The sequence below is a fragment of the Neophocaena asiaeorientalis genome, unplaced genomic scaffold (assembly GCF_003031525.2).
Source record: "Neophocaena asiaeorientalis asiaeorientalis breed wild unplaced genomic scaffold, Neophocaena_asiaeorientalis_V1.1 scaffold78, whole genome shotgun sequence".
NCBI classification, from domain to species: domain Eukaryota; kingdom Metazoa; phylum Chordata; class Mammalia; order Artiodactyla; family Phocoenidae; genus Neophocaena; species Neophocaena asiaeorientalis.
Genome location: NW_020175018.1, coordinates 14,991,408 through 15,012,153, shown reverse-complemented (window position 1 = coordinate 15,012,153; position 20,746 = coordinate 14,991,408). Strand labels below are relative to the sequence as shown.

General features: G+C 43.3%; 1 protein-coding gene across 2 annotated transcripts in view; it reads right to left on the bottom strand.

The window, feature by feature from the left end:
- Positions 1-20,746, bottom strand: part of ABL1 (ABL proto-oncogene 1, non-receptor tyrosine kinase) — a 132,189-nt gene that overhangs the window by 23,407 nt on the left and 88,036 nt on the right. For both annotated transcript variants that reach the window (XM_024762368.1, XM_024762369.1), the window contains exons 2-3: positions 5,901-6,074; positions 5,057-5,352 (exon numbers count right to left, since the gene is read on the bottom strand). In XM_024762368.1, the coding sequence (XP_024618136.1) occupies positions 5,057-5,352; positions 5,901-6,074 (470 nt within the window). The remainder of the gene's footprint in view (positions 1-5,056; positions 5,353-5,900; positions 6,075-20,746) is intronic.

The following is a 20,746-nucleotide window of genomic DNA, read 5'->3' as shown; positions in this document are numbered from 1 at the left end:
ATGATGGAGTGGGGGATGCAGGGAGAGTTCCAAATCCTCGCCCCTCTCTGGAGAAGTCAGCTGTCCAACTGCTCCACTACAGGCTGCAAATGCTCCAAGCCCTCTTCTCTCTGGCTACTCAGCTGGTGGGCACTGTTCCTACTAAGGAGGGACGAGAGGAGAGAAAACCCACTCCAAGAAGGCACCCGCTGGAGCCACAGCACCCCTCCGCCTTGGAAATCACTGGCACAGTACACGCAAAAGAGCCTGTTTCACTTGCTGGGCTCCAGGGGCAGGTCGCCTGGGAGCAAGGCTCATTACCTATTTCTCCCCGTCAGCCTGAAAGGAGCACTCCCCAGCCCCAAGATTAAGTTCACTCAACCGCCCAGAATGCTAATGGCTCCCCAAAGCCCTAGTTTATGCAGAATTTGCTCTTGGTCTCAGCTGATTCCCTCTCAGGCTCCTTTATTAGAGGTTTCAGAGTTATGGGAGGTTTCACTGAATGGGCAAACTTCATCTTTTTCAATAATTAAATTTACAGACCCCCAAACTTAGTTCATTTTTCAACATAAAATACCAACATACCAACACATTAAATATTGAAACTCCCTTAAATGTACTGCACAGCCATCTTCTAACAGTCAAGTCTGGTGGCTTCCTTCTGATTAGTGCTAGTTTGGGGCAGCATTTTGCTAGCGAACTGGGTAATCTTCATCAGGAATTCATGGCATGTTCACAGAAGAAAGTGAAATTAGTGTTATGGATGGCATGTCATTATGCTATGCACCCAGTTACATAAACACTCTGGGTGCTCAGCCAGGCTGTGCCTCTTCCTAATCACGCAGGGACCCGAAAGGCAGGACTTGTCAGAGAAACTCACCAGAAACAGCTTTCCCCCGACAGCCAGACTCACGGGCTTATCGGACGTGTGCAACCTTTGGCTGCCTCAGACCCTGGAGTCCCACCTGGGACGTAGTAAGTACAGGCTGCAAGGCCAGGAAGTGACCCCCACCCCCCAACCAACCTCCAAGCTACTCAAATACCAGCAGGAAGGCAGTGTTTAATAATGAAGCAGTACTTAGTAATAATGCTCCCGGTCTCCTCGACAAGGGAAGATCAGCTACGGTTTAGCAGGCTTTTCACCAGATGCCTGCACCTGCTGACCAGTGTCCTGCCACCTCTGCTAAAGCTGATGCCCGAATTCCACTCCTGTCGACTCAAACCTGTCACTTTAGGAGACCATGAAAATCAACGTCAACTGCATCTCTCGGAGAAAAGGAAGGACAGGAAAGACTCTATCAAGGGCTATAATCGTGGGGCTCGGTGGCAGCATCCCACCCAGGTACGTAAGATGCAAGCACAAATAACCACAGCAAGTGAAGAACGACTGGGGGTGGGTGGTGGAGGAGGAAAATCAGTCTTTAATTCCACTACATTGGCAGAGGATTCCAAACTTTAAGAAAGCAGTAAGAATGAAAACCAAATCCCAGGGTATCTGAGGGCTGCTAAGACTCTCGGGACGCCTAGGAAACAGCAATGGCTCAGTTTGGTATGGTGCTTTCAAGAGTCTAGCCTGAAACTCCCAGAGTCCTAGGTTCTGGGCCCTGAGCCGGTGGCCCCGGGCTGACTGACCAACTGACAACGGCTGCTGAAAGCTCAGGAACATGGGAGGGAGGTCAACCAGAGCCAAGAGGGTGGAGGCAGAAAGAAATCCTTTGGGGCCTTAGAGAAGAATCTTCTAAATTCAGTTGTTTTCTAAAGATTAGCTAATTTGAAAATAAGAATTAAAATGTATTCAACCCCAGCCTATTCCTCCCACCAAACTTTAAATTTTCCCTTTCGAAATCCAAAAAGGATTGCATCAAAGCTCTGCTATGTGAGCAGCTTTTTTTCAACGCCAGGCCACACTGTCCCATGCGTCGTTATAATACCCCCCCTTCCCGATTCTGACACTGTTCCACTCATTCCAGGAATATAATCCCACCCAACAGAGCCCCCTCGAGTGTGGCCTGATGACCCCGTGGGTTGAGAAGTCTCCAGGTGCTCGGACAGCTGAAGGGAGAGTCTTTGCCGGGGAGGGAAGGAAGAGGGCAAGATGCCCAGGTCACTTTAATGAGTAGTGGATACAGCCTGATCAAATGGGTTCCTTGTGCTCTACCTGGAATGAAGGGAACCACCTGGCACACATAAGATTTTAGACAGAGGGCTCAGCTTCCTCGTCAGATGACTCTCAAATTCTGCAGATCATGTATCCACGTAGGCTTTGCTCTCCCCCTTTTAAGCATATCTTAGACCAACCCCCAGCTAATGAGCGGTCAGACTAGATCATGCTTGCCTGCATCCGTTCCAAGGATGCTGATTAAACAGCTCTAGGGAAAAGGGACCATCGTCCTGTTCAGGACATACCTCAACTGGTTACCGTGGTGCCGCGGGGCTCACCCTGGATAAACGGCACAGATGGGAAGCAAGCTGTCAGCTCCGAGAAATCACCTCCCTCATGGGCGGTGCACCCTGGTGTTCTAATTCACTAAAAAGGCACCCTTGTGGTCTGAAGCCAAGGTTTCAAAGGGCCCAGCACCCTGGAGTACATCCCCCAGAATGGAGGACCTGGTTCCACACGGGGATGAGAACAGTGACCTGAAAAGCACGCTGATGATGCCGACCTCTGGTCACACATCAAAGGCAGACTATGCTGTCCGTCCTACCGACTACAGTGCCGGTATAAAGACATGTGCAATGACGAAAAGGATCAGATATTGGCAATAAGGACTCTAGCCAGGAGACTTTGAGACATGGGGAAAAAACAACAGATAAGAACACTGAAAAAAGAAACGTATTGTGCATTTGTATGGTACAAATGAATGTGTGAGGAGAGCCATGAAAATGCTAGCAAGATTAAGAAATGGGAACTAGGGACTTCCCAGTCCCCAGGAGCCCCCACTACTTCCCAGTAGTTAGGGCTGTGCGCTTCCACTGCAGGGGGCGTGGGTTTGATTCCTGGTCATTGGGGGGTGGGGGGGGCTAGGATCCTGCATGCCCCCCCGCATGGCACGGCCCAGAAAAAAAAAAAAAGGGAACTAAACTAGCCCTACCAGATATTAAAACATATTATAAAGCCATAACAATTAGAAGTCTGATTCTGGCATATGAACAGACAGACCAATGGAAGAGAGCAGACCTAAATACATATGCAAATTTGGTATACCTCAAATACACAGGAAAGGGTGAGTTTAGTAAATGGCACAGGAAGCACAGGTATATCAAACATAATGAGATGCCATCTTTACCAGTCAGCGACAGGGATGTTTTTACAAGTCTGAGAATATACTGCTGATGAGGGGAAGGGGAAACACGCACTCTCACAGCATTGCTGGTCAGAAAGCACATCTGTACAATTTCTAAAGAAAGTAATTTGGCAATATCTACACGAGCTTTAAATACACACAAACTCCAATCAGTTCTAGCAACTTACCCTGCATATGCTTGGACTGGACACAAAGAAGTATGTGCAGTGCATTTCCAAAATGCCAGTCGTGACCCACTAGTGGGTCTATGAAATAAACTCAGGGCGTCATGACCAGGAATTTCAAAAAAAATGAAACAGAACAGAATGGTATATAAAGTATCAGAATGCATTACGTACAGTAAGAGTAAGTAGGGTTTCATGAACCTTCTGTTCCTAGTGTGTGTACTGGATGGTGATGTAAAACTTTTTTTTTTTACAGTGGGCTATTTTTTTTTAAAGGTTTGAAATCCACTTTACAACAGCATTATTTATAACAGCAAAAGATTGGAAACAGCCTAAAAGTCGGCCAGCAGGGGACTGCTTGAATAAACGATGGTCCATCCATGCCAGGCAGTCATCAATAAGAATGAGGCAGCTCTGAATGTGCTGCCATAAATCAATCTCCAAAATACATTGTCAGGTGGGAAGAGCAAGATGCAGAACAGTGTAGATTAGGCATCATCTGTGTTTTTTTAAAAAATATAAACATATATATACTGGGGAACTCTGCAAGAAACTGGTCACAGTGGTTGCCTCTGGGCAGGGGAACTGAATTAGGAGACAGAATTATGTTTCACGGCAATTCATTTTTTTTTTTTTAAACCATGTGCATGCATTACATATTATTAAAAAAATACATACACCATCTGGGCCCATCCCGACAATCCACCTACCTACACCCTCAACGACAGCATGGTGCAGTGGAGCGGACAGTGGAATCTGAGCCTAGTTCCCGTCAATTACTCACTATGTGATCTTCAGCAAGAAATTTTATCCCTCTAAGCCTTCATTTCTTTAATGCAAAAATGCAGCTGAAAGCAGTATCTGCCCTGAGGACTAAGGTGAGGTTTAAAAGAAATGAAGACTGAAAAATGCCCCAGCAAACAGTAGGAACTCAGTAAATGTTAATTTCTCCCTTCCCTTCATGGACTCTTAATGACTTGTTTATATGATGACCACAAAACCATATATATCAACTCCTTTACAAAACTACAGTTCAGGTTTGGAAATATACGGGTATGACGTGATCCCATTTTTGTTTAAAAGCTGTGTGTATATATGTATTATACACACACACGCACACACACACACACACACACACACACACACACACAAATGTGATTTTATCTATAGAAAGAAAGCCACGTACCAGACTTGTTTTGGGGAGGTGCTATTAAGGTGGTCTTTCACTTTAAAAATAACCATCTATTGTGTGAATTTTCCTCACTTAGGATAAATTACTTTCATAATAAGACTTTTTTTTTTTTTTTAAAAAAAAGGAAGAGTCTTAGTATACGAAATACGTCCAAAACCCAACAGACGATCCACTTATCTTATGAACCTGCTGATACCCAAACTCCAGCAGGACAATTAGAGAACCACATCAGCCTGTGGACTTGTAACGTCACATGATCAGTCCTCAACGGAGGGTCTTTAACAAGGCTAGTGGGATGATGCCTGCTGTTTCAAACATCTTCTTGGTTGAGCTTTGTTGCAGAACCTTATCAACCTAGCGGCAGGACCTCTTGTCCCCACCCTGGCCCATCGGCTCCCCTGCCTGGGGCCCCCTACCTTGCCATCAGAAGCAGTGTTGATCCTGTAGTGGTACACCCTCCCTTCGTATCTCAGCGAGATGGACCTCTGCCCAGGACTGCTCTCGCTCTCCCGAACCAAGAAGCTGCCATTGATCCCACTGCTCAGCAAGTACTCAGCGGCGTTGCGGGACACGGGCCCATGGTACCAGGAATGTTTCTCCAGACTGTTGACTGGCGTGATGTAGTTGCTTGGGACCCACCCTTGGCCATTTTTAGTTTGGGCTTCACACCATTCCCCATTGTGATTGTAGCCTAAGACCCGGAGCTTTTCACCTTAGAAGAAAAGAACCAAATCAGACATATCAGTTTTAGAAGCTAATTCGTTCATTCTCATGTACTCTTCTATGATTACTAAAGATCTCCAAATTCCTAAATACCTATTTCATTTTAACTAGTCCACATAAATATATGTATTTACAAGCATATGAGTATGAAGCTTCCTGTTTATATTGAATATGCAGATAAATATATAGCCTCAGTTTTTATAAATCTATTACTCAAGTGTTTTGTTTCTAATATAAGGAAGCTTTTAGTGGAAAGATACTTTTTCTTAAAAAAAAAAAAAAAAGTGTTTTCAGTGTTTGGTCCAGATGTCTTTTTCAATATAAAATAGGGAAAGCTCTGTTTTTGCCAAGAACTATGCAGGAACTCTTCTCCTTAAGGAAAAGTGACGCTTGTAAGGATGCTGTTAGTTTTTCGGGTCTCTCTGCATTCCAAACTAAAGCTGCTCTTTCCGCCAGCAAAGGGGCAGCCAGTCCGGCTCCGGCTTCCCCGGATTTCTGTCTCTTGCAACGATCACCAGCTGCCCACAGATCTTTTACCTTTAGTTATGCTTAAAGTGTTATCCCCACTGGCCACAAAATCATACAGTGCCACGAAAAGGTTGGGGTCATTTTCGCTGGGACCAGCGAGAAGGTTTTCCTTAGAGTTCCAACGAGCTGCTTCGCTCAGACCTTGGGGCTCGAAGTCAGATGCTACTGGCCTCTGAAGGGCTTCTGGAAGAGAAAGAGAGAAACAGAAGAAAGAAACAGGGAAGAAAGTTTTATTCTCAGGAGCAAAAAAGTCTGTGTATCCAACATTATATATATTCTTAATTTATTTCATTTCTTAACATCTGCACGTATTAGCTATTAATCAGAAAGGTGATTAAAAAAAATGGACTCTTCCTTTCCCAAATCTTGTGAAAAACCCTAAATATTTGCATTCCAGAGTGGTAACTACCGTTCCCAAATGGTTTAAACTTTTTAAGTTTACTAATTCAAAAAATTCAACTAGAAACAGAGACAGTCCATCCTCACACGTGTTTGCCGTTGCTTATGTTATAACACGGAGCAAAAGTTTCTTGCCTTAAAACATTTTTAAATGTAGGAAAGTTAATAAACGGGCATAATTTAAAAGTCAAATAGTGCTGAAGAGCTTATAATGAAGGACAAACAGTTTCCATCCCACTCCCCTCTACACCCAGAGGCAACAGCTGTTTTCTTGGTGACCACCTCCATCTCTCTGAACAGAAGCTATATCATTATAATCGCTGTTCCCTCTCCCCCACATCTCTCCTGCACCAGCCTCTACTGGTCACCTTTGCATTTTCCGTAACAGACTTACACTTTTATTTCTTTTTCTTCCTGCTAGAGACCGTATCTCTCAACTATTTACCTCACAAGATAAGGATATTGACATCCTACCCTTCCTTCCAGCTTTCCCCCCTCTACACTCAAAGTATGGCCTTCTTTACATTTCCTTCCACTTTGTGTAAAAGAAATTCTGTTCTTCTATTCTTTAATAAAGTCTTTCATTTTTGTCTATAGGTAGATTCTAAAAGTTGAAAACCAATCAACATCTTTTACGTTAGGAATGTGTGACTATTACTCACTAAGGGTTAAATACGGTTCAATATTTTTTCCTGAAGGTTTTTCTTGTCGTTCTTTTTTTTTTTTTTTTTGAACTGTGTTCAAACTCTCCATGGGTCCTTTCACGCCAGCAAATCTACTCCAAGTAGATCTTAACAGTTATAGAATATTATGGCTAAGAAATCAAACTTTTAAAAAGGGGGAAAGGGGAAAATTCTAATTTGAGAAGAATGGAAAGACCTACCATCTGTTTACACCAAACATAAATGGCAACAGAACAAAATTGTTTTAAATTTCCCTTTTTATGGATTTAGAGGACCCCCAAACATCTTTTCTTGGGCAGTAACACCCAGCTCAGGGATGGGCGTGATTCTGCAGTACTCACTTCAAAAAAGACACTGGAGGCACCTGGTACATCTGAGAGACTAGCCTAACTTCCAGGAACACAACTGGAGAACTTTCAGAAACAAGCATTCTTTAAACTATCTCTTTGGAATAAACCAATAGAACATAAATAAGAAGGCCTCTCAATTCTAGCTTTTGTACTACTGACTACAGTGAACCTTCAGGAATTGTTTTTCTAAAAGAGAAAATCCCCAATTACGTCACTGCTGTGCTTGGTAATTTCATTTTATGAATCTTGAGGGCAAAGATAATTTCAAGGAAGAGCGTCTTGTAACACTACCATTTCCTAGAATGTGCAAAAGGCTTAGTGATGCGTTAGGCCCTGTTCTCTGAGTACTTACTTACAGCAGCTCTAAAAGTGTATCTAGTGCCATCGTGATCACAGACTGACCGATTAACCAAAAAAACCTGGTCAAAGCAGGGAATTTTTGAAAATTAAAATCTGTGATCCCCTAACCCCACCTGAATGTACACTGATTTGCTAGTCTTGACAACAGGGCCAAGGACTGTCCTTTTGAGTGTGGGTATGTGTTTACAGTTGGATGTTGTCTTACCATCCTACCTATAATGCATCATCTCACTTCAGCTTCCTACAGGTGGAAGAAGAAGCTGGAGCCGTTCGATATGTCATCCCAGTACAATCCCTTCCGATGTTTATAGGTGTGTCACTCACACCTAGTCCTGTAGCAATTTTTAAAAAGTTACCTGCATTTACAGAGGCTATCTAAAACATTCACTTAAATTTTCATAGAGACAAATCTCCGTTCACATTTGGATTTCACTGGTTTCATATTAACCAAGTAATTAAAGCAACAAGTGTATCTGAAATAAAGAGGTGTAGAAAGAAACACAAGTGGCTCTGGGTGTGGCTGTGACTCAGGTGGTGGGAGCAATGTGTGGTAGTGGAGTGGCTGCCCTACCCCACGGGCACCAGAGAAGCATGTGTTATGCTGCCCTACCCCACGGGCACCAGAGAGGCATGTGTTACGAAGGAAGCCGAGCCGCCGGTCGCTTCAGCAAGTCAGTTCGGTGAAAGCAAGTCAAAAGAGCTTCGACTGTCGTTATGTCCATATTAAGTAAAATTATTAGGCAAAGGATTCTTTTTCTTTTTTCTTTACTCATTTATTTTTTTTAACATCTTTATTGGAGTATAATTGCTTTACAATGGTGTGTTAGTTTCTGCTTTATAACAAAGTGAATCAGCTGTACATATACATATATCCCCATATCTCTTCCCTCTTGCCTCTCCCTCCCTCCCACCCTCCCTATCCCACCACTCTAGGTCATCACAAAGCACCGAGCTGATCTCCCTGTGCTATGCGGCTACTTCCCACTAGCTATCTATTTTACGTTTGGTAGTGTATATATGTCCAAGGCAAAGGATTCTTAACATAAAAGAACTCTTGCATATCAAAAGGAAAAGATAAAACCCTCCTCTATGGAAAAATAGACCAAAACTATGAATAAGCAGCACACGGGAAATTTAAATTACCGCTAAACACAGAAAGCACGTCTACCCTCCTAATAATCAAAGAAATGCAAATTCTCCATGAAATTGGGCAGGGGCATTTTCTTGAGGCTAACAGGGTAAAACTTCAATGAAACGGGCACTCTCATACAATGCTAATAGTTGGTATAGATATTGCTGTAACATTTTAGGAGAAAAACTGGAAATGTAAACCGAACTGAGTCTTTAAAGAATTCCATCACCTTTGACATACTGCTAGGAATTTATCCCAGGAGACCCACACAATGATTTGTATATACTGATTTTTAAGTAACAGCACAGAAAAGGAAAGGTACACGATATTTAGCAACACGAGATAAGTTAGTTCGTGGTCCATCGATAAAATAGAATACATTCGTAAAGCCATTCAAAATATTTTTGGAACAAATATCTAATAACTTGGAAATATACTAAAACAACCCCCCATTTCATAAAAATTGAAAAAAAGTCCAGAAGGAACTATATCAAAATGTGAACAGTAGTTAATGCATGGTAGTATGTTAACAGTACCATTAACAGTAATTTAACTTGGGGTGGTGGGATTACGAACATTTTAAGTTTTCTTTATTCTTTTCTGTATTTTGGCATATTTCTCACAATGAACGTGGATTGTTTTTATAATCAGAAAACAATTACAAAAATAAAAAAACCTGTCATACATAGAAGCCAGCGGACACTTATGTAATTGATCATCTAACATGAAAAAGTACACAGGGTGGGGAGGGAATCTCCTCAAGCTGTCCTGAAAGAGTATGTGTGCATTCCCCTCCAGTGTCCCAACTTCGTGGCCATGAGCACACGACTTGCGCGCACCAGGCCTGCACAGGAAATTAAAGCAAAGTCATGAATACAGAAATGCTTTTCTTCTCAAATGCCATTTGACCTCTTCTATCAAACATTCTGCAGCATCTGGATTTGATCAAAGTTACATAATCAGGGGAAGTAGCCTGGAAGACACCTGGAATAGGCAGAACACAGATACTGGCTCAGGGGTGACTGTCGACTTAAAAGTATGGGTTAAAGAGGGACTGTCCCTAACGTGGAGACAGATGCTGAGAATTTCATGTGAGGGGATGAGGCCTTTGTCAGGAAGGAAAGGGCCTCCCACAGCTTTTTGATTCAACAGGACGTCAGGAAATCCAAGGCAGCCTTTCAATTTTCCTCTCCACTTCTTGCTCCATTCCACAAATTAATGGCCAAAGCCCAAAGGGAAGTATTGCTCATGTTTGCCTCTGGATCGAGACACTGAAGTGTGTCCGCAGTCGAACACCAAAACCTTCCAGTGAATTCCCAATCCAGGCTGATGTCAAAATTGACTCACAATGTATAAATGCCAAGTTCCTTGCTTCATTTCACAGTGAACTATGCTTGTCAACCTTAAAAATGATCACAGTTTACAAGGCCAGAGTTGCAGAATGTACTTAAATCTTCCTTGCTTAATACGTGAACTTCCTGCCAGTCCCAGGTTAGACCCCCTAAAGAAGCTCAAAGGATTCATTAAAAAAGGATGCCCCAAACAGCTCCCCTCTTCTGTTCTGCCAGTGGAAAAAGGAATCTTAGCATCTATTATTCTTAAAAGGTTTAGTTAACGCTTTCTGCAGCATCCTGAGTTATATATTTTTTTTTTTTTCTGAGTTATATTTTAAAAATATTTTTTATATCTTCAAAAATGTCTCCCATCTCACTGAAAATCCTTTTGTTATTTCACCACATCTTTAATGAAAAGGTTCCTACTCACCAACGAAACTCAGGAAAAGTCATATACCAGGAATGGTGCTATCTAAAAAAATGCCTCCAAAGCTCTAAAAAGCTATGGCTCCAACTATGAGAATAGCAAACTGAAAATTCTGTAAGAACAATGCCATAGAATGCACTGGATCTGTACGTGATTAACTTATTTGGACAGTATTCTAAGAAAACAGCTTGGGTCTTTAAAGTACAATTTAAAGAGCATTTTATACAAAGATAATCCTTTCTTAAAGTTGTGAGTCACTGATCAAAAATGTTTACAAAAGATTCTCCCATATGGCATATCTGTCTAGACTTTCAGGGGCTGCTGCTGGAGCTGCCACTGGCAAAAAGCAGGAGGAAGTAACCGGCTACTGCAGTCCCGAGGGGAGGGGAGGGGAGGGGAGACTTCACCTCCAGGAAAAGCATCCCTGGGAAGCTTCCTACCTTCCTGTTGGCGCTCGTGCCCAAGGTCACGGTTCCTTCTAGAGTGAGAGCAGCCAGCTCTGTGGCAGTCATTACTATCCACACTGGGGCTCTCACTGGGGTTCAGGGTGGGGGAGGGCGCGAGGGTGGGGCGAGTCGCGGGTGATAAACATTCCCTTCACTTTTGCTCACATTCAATCATTGAAACCCTGGTTGCTTTAGTCTTATTTCCTTTGTGGGCCCTTCATTATTATGCTCTAGCTCAAGGAATCTCTGTAATTTAAAAATCTATAAAACAGATCCTTCAGAAAAGAAGGAAGCCTTCGTGTTTTATTTCATACTCGGTTCCAGCTGATGAGATCACGCTCAGACTATTTAACAGTCTAATACAACTTTTTATGATATGAGCTTAGAGGAAAAGTATTATTTCCCACAATTTGAACTCGATGAAAGCCATTTTATCTACATTCTGCAAGGTCCTTTATTTTGTAATTTACACCCTCACCCGGAGCAGTTAAAATTATTTTAAAAAAAACAAGTTTAGCTGAATATAGCCTTGGCATTAAGTTCTCACTCTGAACAAAATGTTCCCAGCGCCCCAAAACACTGTGTCAGCTGCTGGGGAGCAGGGGTAGGGCAACGTGGTAACGATGCAAGGAATTATCACACAGCCTCTGCTCCTTGTGGGAGAAACACAGTTCATGAAAACTGACACACCTTCAAAGCAAAAGTCTAACAGAAGACGGGCGCTGTCCTGCGGATTAATTGGTAAGGACACAGACACTGAGGGCCAGGAGTTGTGAGGGGCGCGAGCTCAGTAGGAAGGAGGTGGACCCTGAACCAGACCGTGCCTGGCAAGAGAAGCAGGGTTAACACCGGGACCCAAGGCTATAGCCTGACACATCAAGGCTACTAAGGGAGGGGTCTTCAGTTGGGCTGTGTTGTGGACCCTCTGGCGATGCCCAGGGACGCCTTCTCAGAATACAGTTTGTACATGCATCAAACACATATGCAGCACCGCAAAGGGAAACAGTCCTCAAAATATTTTTAAAGAAGTAATTTGTGATACGGTGCTTCTTTATTAATGCATTAAATAGATGCTCCTTTATTAACACCTTAAATAACAAGCTCTAGTAGTAGCTACTGTCAGTTCAAAGTAGTAATGAGTGTAAGTAATAATTACAATTGTTACATGATATGAAAATATCTGATTTCTACGGGTGGCAACGTCACAAGTACTGCTAATATTACTGTGGTTTGTTACCTACATTCAAAAAGAATAATATACTAATTTTCAGTTATGTTTAGTGAAATAAAGTTTTAATATTTTTCCACCCAAGGACATGGAGGCTCCGAATTCCACACCAGACCCCGAGGGCCTTGCAGGTTCACAACTGCTACACTACAGATTTGGTTCACTAGAACCCCAGTAACCTGACAGGGAGAGGGGCCTAGAAAGGGGGCTGCAATAAATTAGCGCAAAGCCCGCATTATTCAGTTTTCTTTTTAGATAAATGCAGTTGTATTACTTCCCACTTAGGGGCATTGTAGGTAATAAATTAAATGCGTTTCTTAGAGAAATCTCCTTTAAAAAATAAAAAGTTAAAAAATAAAGTTATTTAAATTAGCCCATGGTCTAACTGTGTCTGGGAATCTTTTTACATTATAATGTTCCTAGCCAATTTTAGAAAACAGAATTCTCCATCCTAACCTCTGTCCGCATCGGCAGTCCAGATACACAGTGCTCCCTTCCGAAGGTACACAGTCCCTGCCCCCCTCCCGCCACCAGAAAGCAAAAAAATCAAAGGAATTTTGGGTCACCTTCTAAGAATCTACTGTCAAAGAAGTCTACTGTTACTGCAAATGAAGTATAAAGACCACTATAAAATAAGACCCTACCGTCTTCAATCCATTCTCAACCCCATCATTCATTCACACACCTCCCCATCCCTCTCATCCCAGTAAGTGCACACCCACAGCCTGGCCACTTTCCCTCCTAAACCTCTGATCAGTCCCGTACTTTCCATGCCCCACCACACCCTTGACTGGTTTCCCCCTTCGACGCCCCCCCTTCATTCCACCTCCACACTGCCACCAGAGCAGTCGTTCTAAAATGCAGATCTGACCAAGTCACTCTTCTGTTAAAACCCACTGAGATGGCTGCTGGCCAAGAGGCAGAACAGAAACCTTGGGAGGCAGCTCTGCCTGTCAACGCTCAGTCACATTTCTCAATACTCGCGCTGTCACCTGTGGCAACAGAAGGAACAGTGCTATCGTGCGCCTCGCAGGACAGCGGCAGTTTGCCCATAATGCAGGCGACACCGCTCCTAGCAGGTAAAACGGGCCCTCAGAAAACGGCTGGGCTTGTTACTGCCACCACCTCTACAGGAGAAGTCGGCGCTCCAGAAGCAGCACCTTCCCCCCCGACACCCACTCTTCACCCAGCCTCCCCAAACGCCTTGCAGTTTCCCTGTTGCTGCCTCAGCTGTGTGCACCTGGACAAGGGCCAGTCACTCCCCCTGGAACGCCTTCCCAGCCCACTCCGTATCTTGCGCCCTCATGCCCTCTAGGAAACCTCTGACGGGTCCTTCTGCCTCCCTACCGCCTCTCCTCCCGTTGACTACTTCCCCTTCACCTCATCGGGGGAGCACTTGGTGTCTGATAGGGACACAGTAAGGAATCTGTTCCCATGTCCCTTGCAGTACAGTAAGCCTGGGCTCCAGGGTGGACAAGCCTTGTTCAAATCTCAGTCCACCCTGTCTTTAAGATATTAATTTCTGAGCCTCAGTTTCTCAACTGCACGATGGTTTCAACCTAGCTGGGCCGTCAGGAGGGGTCAACGCATACTGCAGGCAGAGAATTTTTGCACGAATGCGGGAGCGGTACCTGGCACCAGGGCACTGCACTACAGGATAATTATTCCTTCTCGTATTATTGTTACCACAATAATGTGAATTCCTCTGGGGCAGAGACCAGGCATTCTTATCAGAGTCTTCAGCACCTGCCTAATGCAATGCAGGACATACAGCACCACCGCTCAGTGTTTCTTAAAATGAACTCAGGTGTAAGAACACCCTGTACTTGTTCGTCTTTAGCAAGAAGGTAAAAATATTAAGTCATGATTGAAGAGTGCACCTTAATTATCTGTTAACCTGAATTAAGAAAAGCAGAAACGACAGACAGTAAAGATGAAAAGCAAATGCAACCTGACCAGGAAAACTTTTATAAAGATCTAGGAAATACAGTAACTTTTTAATGGAATGTAAACCACGGCCAAGATCCTAAAACAAGGTGTAACAGGAAAGTACATTTCTCTGTGCTTTCAAAAGAAATAGGATTTGTTACAGTCTCCTAACAGGCAGACACCCGGTGAGATCCCGATGCCTCCACACACTTCTTGTCTGTGGGCGACGAAAGGTTCCATGGATCCCTGTAACTGGCCCAGATGCAAACTGTCCACAGTGAGCCTGCTAACCATAAAAGCATTTTTATTCTGTCACAGGCCATTTGCAACAGACTGAAAGCCTTCCCCTCTGCCTGCCAGGCCTGGGATGGTTTGAAAGCACTCATTTCACAATGCCTATTCTCTTTTGAAGCATCATCAAGGCTCCTGGGCCAGTTTAGACCCGACTTAAGTGAAGGGGGCTGCCCAGTGGCAGGCAAGTTCCCCAGAAGGTCTCATTAGCTATTATTATTCCTATCGCTAACTGGCGTAAGTGAACATGACCCCCAAACAGGCATTTTGGCTCCAAAAAGCAATGGCTAATTCTACTCATGGCCCGCCTTTAAATTAAATTTTAAGGTATTCAATGTACAATGCTATCAGGTAAATTTGAGGACTGGTGAGACTGATAAGGATTAGGTCTCCAAAGAGAATTTAAGAGTAATAAGGCTAAAGTTTATGTCACTGAACGTGAGTGAATAACAGCTAGTACCGAGTGCACTTGAGAGGGCAGGAAGTGGAAGCAGAGGTGAAGTGACTCACCTGCTCTCCCTCCAGTTACCCATCCACAAGCCACCTGTCTGTCTGTCTGTCAGTCTGTCAGTCTCACTCAGTCTCCAGCACTGCTCCCTCATGATCTGGCTCTTTTTCCTTCTCATCTCTGGATCTCTTCCCTGCTAACCCCCATCCCCACTCTGCCCCTGTCCCAGCCCCCACCCTTTCCTTCCCTCTTATCTTGACTTCTTGTCTTTGTCTCCCAGTCTGTCTGTATCTCTTCCCCCTGTCTGTCTTCTCTATCACCACCACCCAACATACAGTATAACAAAGTATCGAAGGTGTGGATTAAGAAAGAAGGATTTGAGGGCTTCCCTGGTGGCGCAGTGGTTAAGAATCCGCCTGCCAATGCAGGGGGCACGGGTTGGAGCCCTGGTCCGGGAAGATCCCACATGCTGTGGAGCAACTAAGCCCGTGCGCCACAACTACTGAGCCTGTGCTCTAGAGCCCGCGAGCCACAACTACTGAGCCCGCGTACCACAACTACTGAAGCCCATGCGCCTAGAGCCCACGTTCCACAAGAGAAGCCACCGCAATGAGAAGCCCACACACCGCAACGAAGAGTAGCCCCCGCTCGCCGCAACTAGAGAAAGCCTGCGCACAGCAAGGAAGACCCACCGCAGCCATAAATGAATGAATGAATGAAAAAGAAAGAAGGATTTGAAAACCAATTTCAGAGAATAACAACTGTCATTATCCGAGGACAAAGTTAGTCTCGCGAAAGTCAGTAACTAGCAAGCTATTCTTCCAAATGGTTTAGGCAAGAAAACAAGACTGACCATAAGTGATAAATGTTAAAGATGGGCGATGAGTACAAGGAAGTTCATTATGCTGTCTGCTTTTGTTACAGGTTTAAAAGTTTTCCACTAAAAAAAAGTAAAAAACAAAACAAGGGTTTCCCTGGTGGCGCAGTGGTTGAGAGTCCGCCTGCCGATGCAGGGGACGCGGGTTCGTGCCCCGGTCCGGGAAGATCCCACATGCCGCGGAGCGGCTGGGCCCGTGAGCCATGGCCACTGAGCCTGCGCGTCCGGAGCCTGTGCTCCGCAATGGGAGAGGCCACAACAGTGAGAGGTCCGCATACTGCAAAAACAAAACAAAACAAAACAAAACACAACTAACCTAAGAATTTATTTTATAAGTCATTCTTCTGGGTGCTTAATTATGATTCACCATTACAGAGGAAAAGTTAAATCCTTCCAATGTCTCATTTGATCTTCAGTTCTTGTTATACATACTTTTGGTTTTACTTTTTTCCAGTTTTATTGAGATATAATTGACATACAACATTGTATGAGTTTGAGGTGTACAACATAATGATTTGATATATGTATATACTGTGAAATGACTACCACAAGAAATTTAGTTAACATCCATCACCATACATAGTTACAAATTACTTTCCTTGTGATGAGAACTTTTAAGTTTAAGATCTACTCTCTTAGCCATTTTCAAATAAACAATACAGTATTGTTAACTACAGTCATCATGTTGTACAATGTTATGGATTTTAAAAACCTACCCATCAATGATTTTTCCTGTTTCTATTTCAGACCAGTGATTACACTGGCAAAATTACTATTTGATTTTGCAATAAAGGTAATAAGTAGTATGACATTTTCAGTTTTCATATGTTTGGAGCTGTGGAAATACTGCCTCTAGAGAGAAGAAATAAGATGCCAACCATGAACCAATGGGATTCTTCTTTCACAATTAAAATATTCACCATGGGAATAAGAAAGGGTCAGAGGACTTCCCTGGTGGCGCAGTGGTTAAGAATCCTCCTGCCTATGCAGGGGACACAGGTTCGAGCCCTGGTCCGGGAAGATCCCACATGCCGCGGAGCAACTAAGCCCATGCGCCACAACTACTGAGCCTGCGTTCTAGAGCCCACGAGCCACAGCTACTGAAGCCCGTGCGCCTAGAGCCCGTGCTCCACAACAAGAGAAGCCTGCGCACCGCAACAAAGAGTAGTCCCCGCTCACCACAACTAGAGAAAGCCCACATGCTGCAATGAAGACCCAACGCAGCCAAAAAATAAATAAATTTATTTAAAAAAAAAAAGGGTCAGAGGAAGGGAAGATACTTTTCCTTAAAACCAAGGACAGGGAGTATTAATTATATGCATCAAAGCAAACTTGGAAACAAATTGTTTTATTAACAACAAGAAAAACTATGGGTGGGTTTAGCTCTATTCTACCATCACACTTCAGCCATTAGCGAAACTGGCAATGCCACCATTTTCGACTGTGAAATATTTACTTAAAATGACAACAGCTAACATTTGCAAACACCTTGCTCTGTGCTAAACAATTTAAATGAAATCTCTCATGTGAATTTCCCAACTCAAGAAGGCAGGGACTACTCTGAGCCTTATTTTAAAAATGAGAACACCAGGCTCAGAGAGCAATGTGCCCATGGTCACCAGCATCTGGGCCCCGGCCGGCATCTGAGCCCAGGCGGGCTGGCTCCAGAGCTGCGCGCTTCACGTGAGAATGGGACCTTGGCAATACCCTGGCCATAACACTGCCTTGATTTAAGGACATCTCAAAAGAACCTCACATCAGTATAAATACATACGTTTAGCACTTTATTGGTCTCAACACTTTCCCTTGAATCATCTCCTAGATCCTCAAAACAATCCTTGAAGGTGGGCTGGACGGAATGTTTGTTCTCTCGGTCTTCAGAAGTAAGAAAACAGAAAAGCTGAGAGATGAAAACTGGGATCGCCTGACTCCAAATTCAAAAGTATTTCCAACCAAAGTGAACTGGGGCCCTTCTTCCTCCTCTTCTCTAGAAACCTCATAGCGTTGGTATGAGAATGAAGTGAGGATGTCCATGAAGTGCTTGGTGCCAAAGAACTGTCGCATCATGAATGCTCAACAATTTCAACGTAACCCCAAATGAAAAGGACTGACTGGCTTTCTATTTGGTTACAGAAAGAGCTTCAGATTTTCTTTGTTACTAAACAAGGGAAGTATCTGATGACCTCAGAAGAGAGTATTTAGAAAGAGAGCATAAGCTTCTCTGAGGCATAAGTTCTAAAAGTGTATCTGTGAGGCTGGCACCACATAAAGCATTCACCAGAAAGTTAACTGCTGAAAAGAAGCGTTTAAAAGTGGGCCCTTAAAATAAATTTTGAAAGTTCAGGAAGAGTTCACTTCACAGACATTAGCTTTTGATTCCACAGTACAGAACTAGCATGCCCATGTACAACATTCATGCACCGTATACGCAAACACAAATACATGAATAAATAAAAGTAAACTGGAAAAAAAAAGAATTCAATTGGCTAATGTTCATGTTTTCTTTCACACCTCTAGGAGAGGGAAGAAATAATCAGAAAATTCAGTGCTTGAAGTAAACCTAAGATTGTAAAGCAAAATGTGGTCATGGTGAATAGTTACTGCTATAAACATATACTTTCACAAAGTTGGAGCACAAAATTTAAATGCTATAGATTGCTTATATATGCATAAAATGTTTCTAGAAGGACACACAAGAAACTCAAGTGAGGCTTCTGGGTAGGGAAACTGGATAAAGGACAGAATTTTCTTTTCACTCTCCTATTTAGAATTTTTTATGATGTACAGCTATTTTAATATACATCTACTGCTAAAGGTAATCATTTTTATCAGTATTAGGCTTCTAGAAGAGAAAAAAAGAATATCCTTGTTTCAGGCTTTAGAGTGTTTCTGAAGATACCGTTTTAACATCCACAGAGAGTTCCAAAGGATATAAACAGTCACAGCTGGTAAAGCATATACTGGCTAAAACTGGGCTCTTTGGAGCCAGACAGCAAGGGTTCAAATCCCAGCACCACCACGTGCTAGCTCTGTGACCTTAGACACGTTTCCTAACTTTCAGATGCCTCAGCTTCCTCATCTATAAAATGGAAGTAACCAAAGGGCCGTCATGAGAAATAAGCAAATTAAATCACACAGAATGCTGAAACAGTGCTTGGAACACAGTAAACATTTAATAATTGTTGCTTTGACAGCTAGGCCCAAGTAGCAACAGATGCGTGATCAAGTTGCACTTATGGCTGAACTTTCTCTGATAGAATGGAAAACTTGACCATATTCAATTTCCTCCGTGACTCGGGATGCCTGGGTCCCTAGTGCATGTCAATTAAACACTGACTGACTGATTGAGGATGTCAGTAAAAACAAAAGGCCTGGATTACTTATCCAGATGTTGGCAAGTGTTTTTCCCAAGCGACTAATAGCACATCCAGTCTTTAAGAAACGATCACTGGGCTTCCCTGGTGGCGCAGTGGTTGAGAGTCTGCCTGCTGATGCAGAGGACACGGGTTCGTGCCCCAGTCCGGGAAGACCCCACATGGCGCGGAGCGGCTGGCCCCCTTAAAAAAAAAAAAAAAAAAAAAAAAAAAAAAAGAAACGATCACTGAGGTTTGTTAAATTCTCTCAACTACAAAACAGTAATTCCATTGACTTTCTCCGGTTAACCATAACAATGAAAGAAGGAAAACTCAGTCACAAAAAAGAATTCCTAGAGTGATACCTTCCTAGATGAAGCCTTAATGCAAGGCAGTCCGCTGTAATCAGAATTTTTTTTTTTTTTTTGAGACTTGACAGTGAACATTATTTCAAGACACGCTGGAATAAGACGCATTGGATTTTGTCTCCCCTCCCCCAAAACAATAATTAGACCAGCCAGGTAAGAACTAAATCTCCTGTTTACTCCCAGGAAAACAAAACAATGTCACAGCATTGCTGTGACCTAACCTTTCTTCCATCACCGCAGTTACAAAAGCCCATTCATCTGCTCTGCCGTAAGTATCCATCCGCAAAATGGAGATGGTAATGCCTAACACTAACTGGTTACAGATGTAAATGAGAATGTGTCCAGAATTTTGAGCAACTTGGAAAGTAAGCAACATATTAACTGAAGATGATTCTGGCTGCTCAGATGCCAACTTTTAGGGACAAATAAACCATCTTCCCCTCTAAATGCTAGATTTTGTGAGCCCACTCCATCTGGATGCATCTCCTCCAAGGGACTAACCTTGGGCTAACAACATACACATCTCACGGCAAGAGGGGCACCTGTACCACCGGAGTTTATGGTTTGAGCTGCACATGTATGTGACTTCAGGCAGACCCTCAAGTCAAAAAGTTGGAAAGAAAAGAAAACTAGGTTAGACGATTAACAAGGCCTCCGTTTACTTCGCCTTCATTTTAAAAAGAAAAACATTACAACTTCATGGCACTACGGCAGCAGAAATTCTACTTGTTCTAAAATGAGCTTTACATTTCTATTCCTATTTCAAGTCCTGAATGAAAATGACAAACAAATGCAAGCAGGATTACATCTCTGAAGTACAATTAGCCCTTCCGCTGAAAGCAAGCAGTCTGGGACGACCAGTCCCCAAATCAGATAAATTTCAGGTTCACCCTGAAGCTACAAGATGAGGTCCACTCATCATACTCAATTGGCGCTTTTTTTTTTTTCAGTTGTCGCCTTACTAAGACAGAAAACAAAGACAAATAAACAGGAAAGAAAAAAATGGGATTAGAGAAGAAAAGGAGAGTAGAATGGAAAGAGGGCGAAAGTGAACCGCTCCGGGCTCTGAGGCTTTACCGAAGGAACTTAACAGGAGGTTATCCTCCTCCCTCCCAAGTACCCTGGACTCATTCAAAATGCCTTCTTAAAATGCGGGGTAACTTTTCTTTTCGCCCCGCAAAAGTGAGAGAATTCCTAAGACCTCTTCGTGGTCCGTAGATAAGGGGGGGG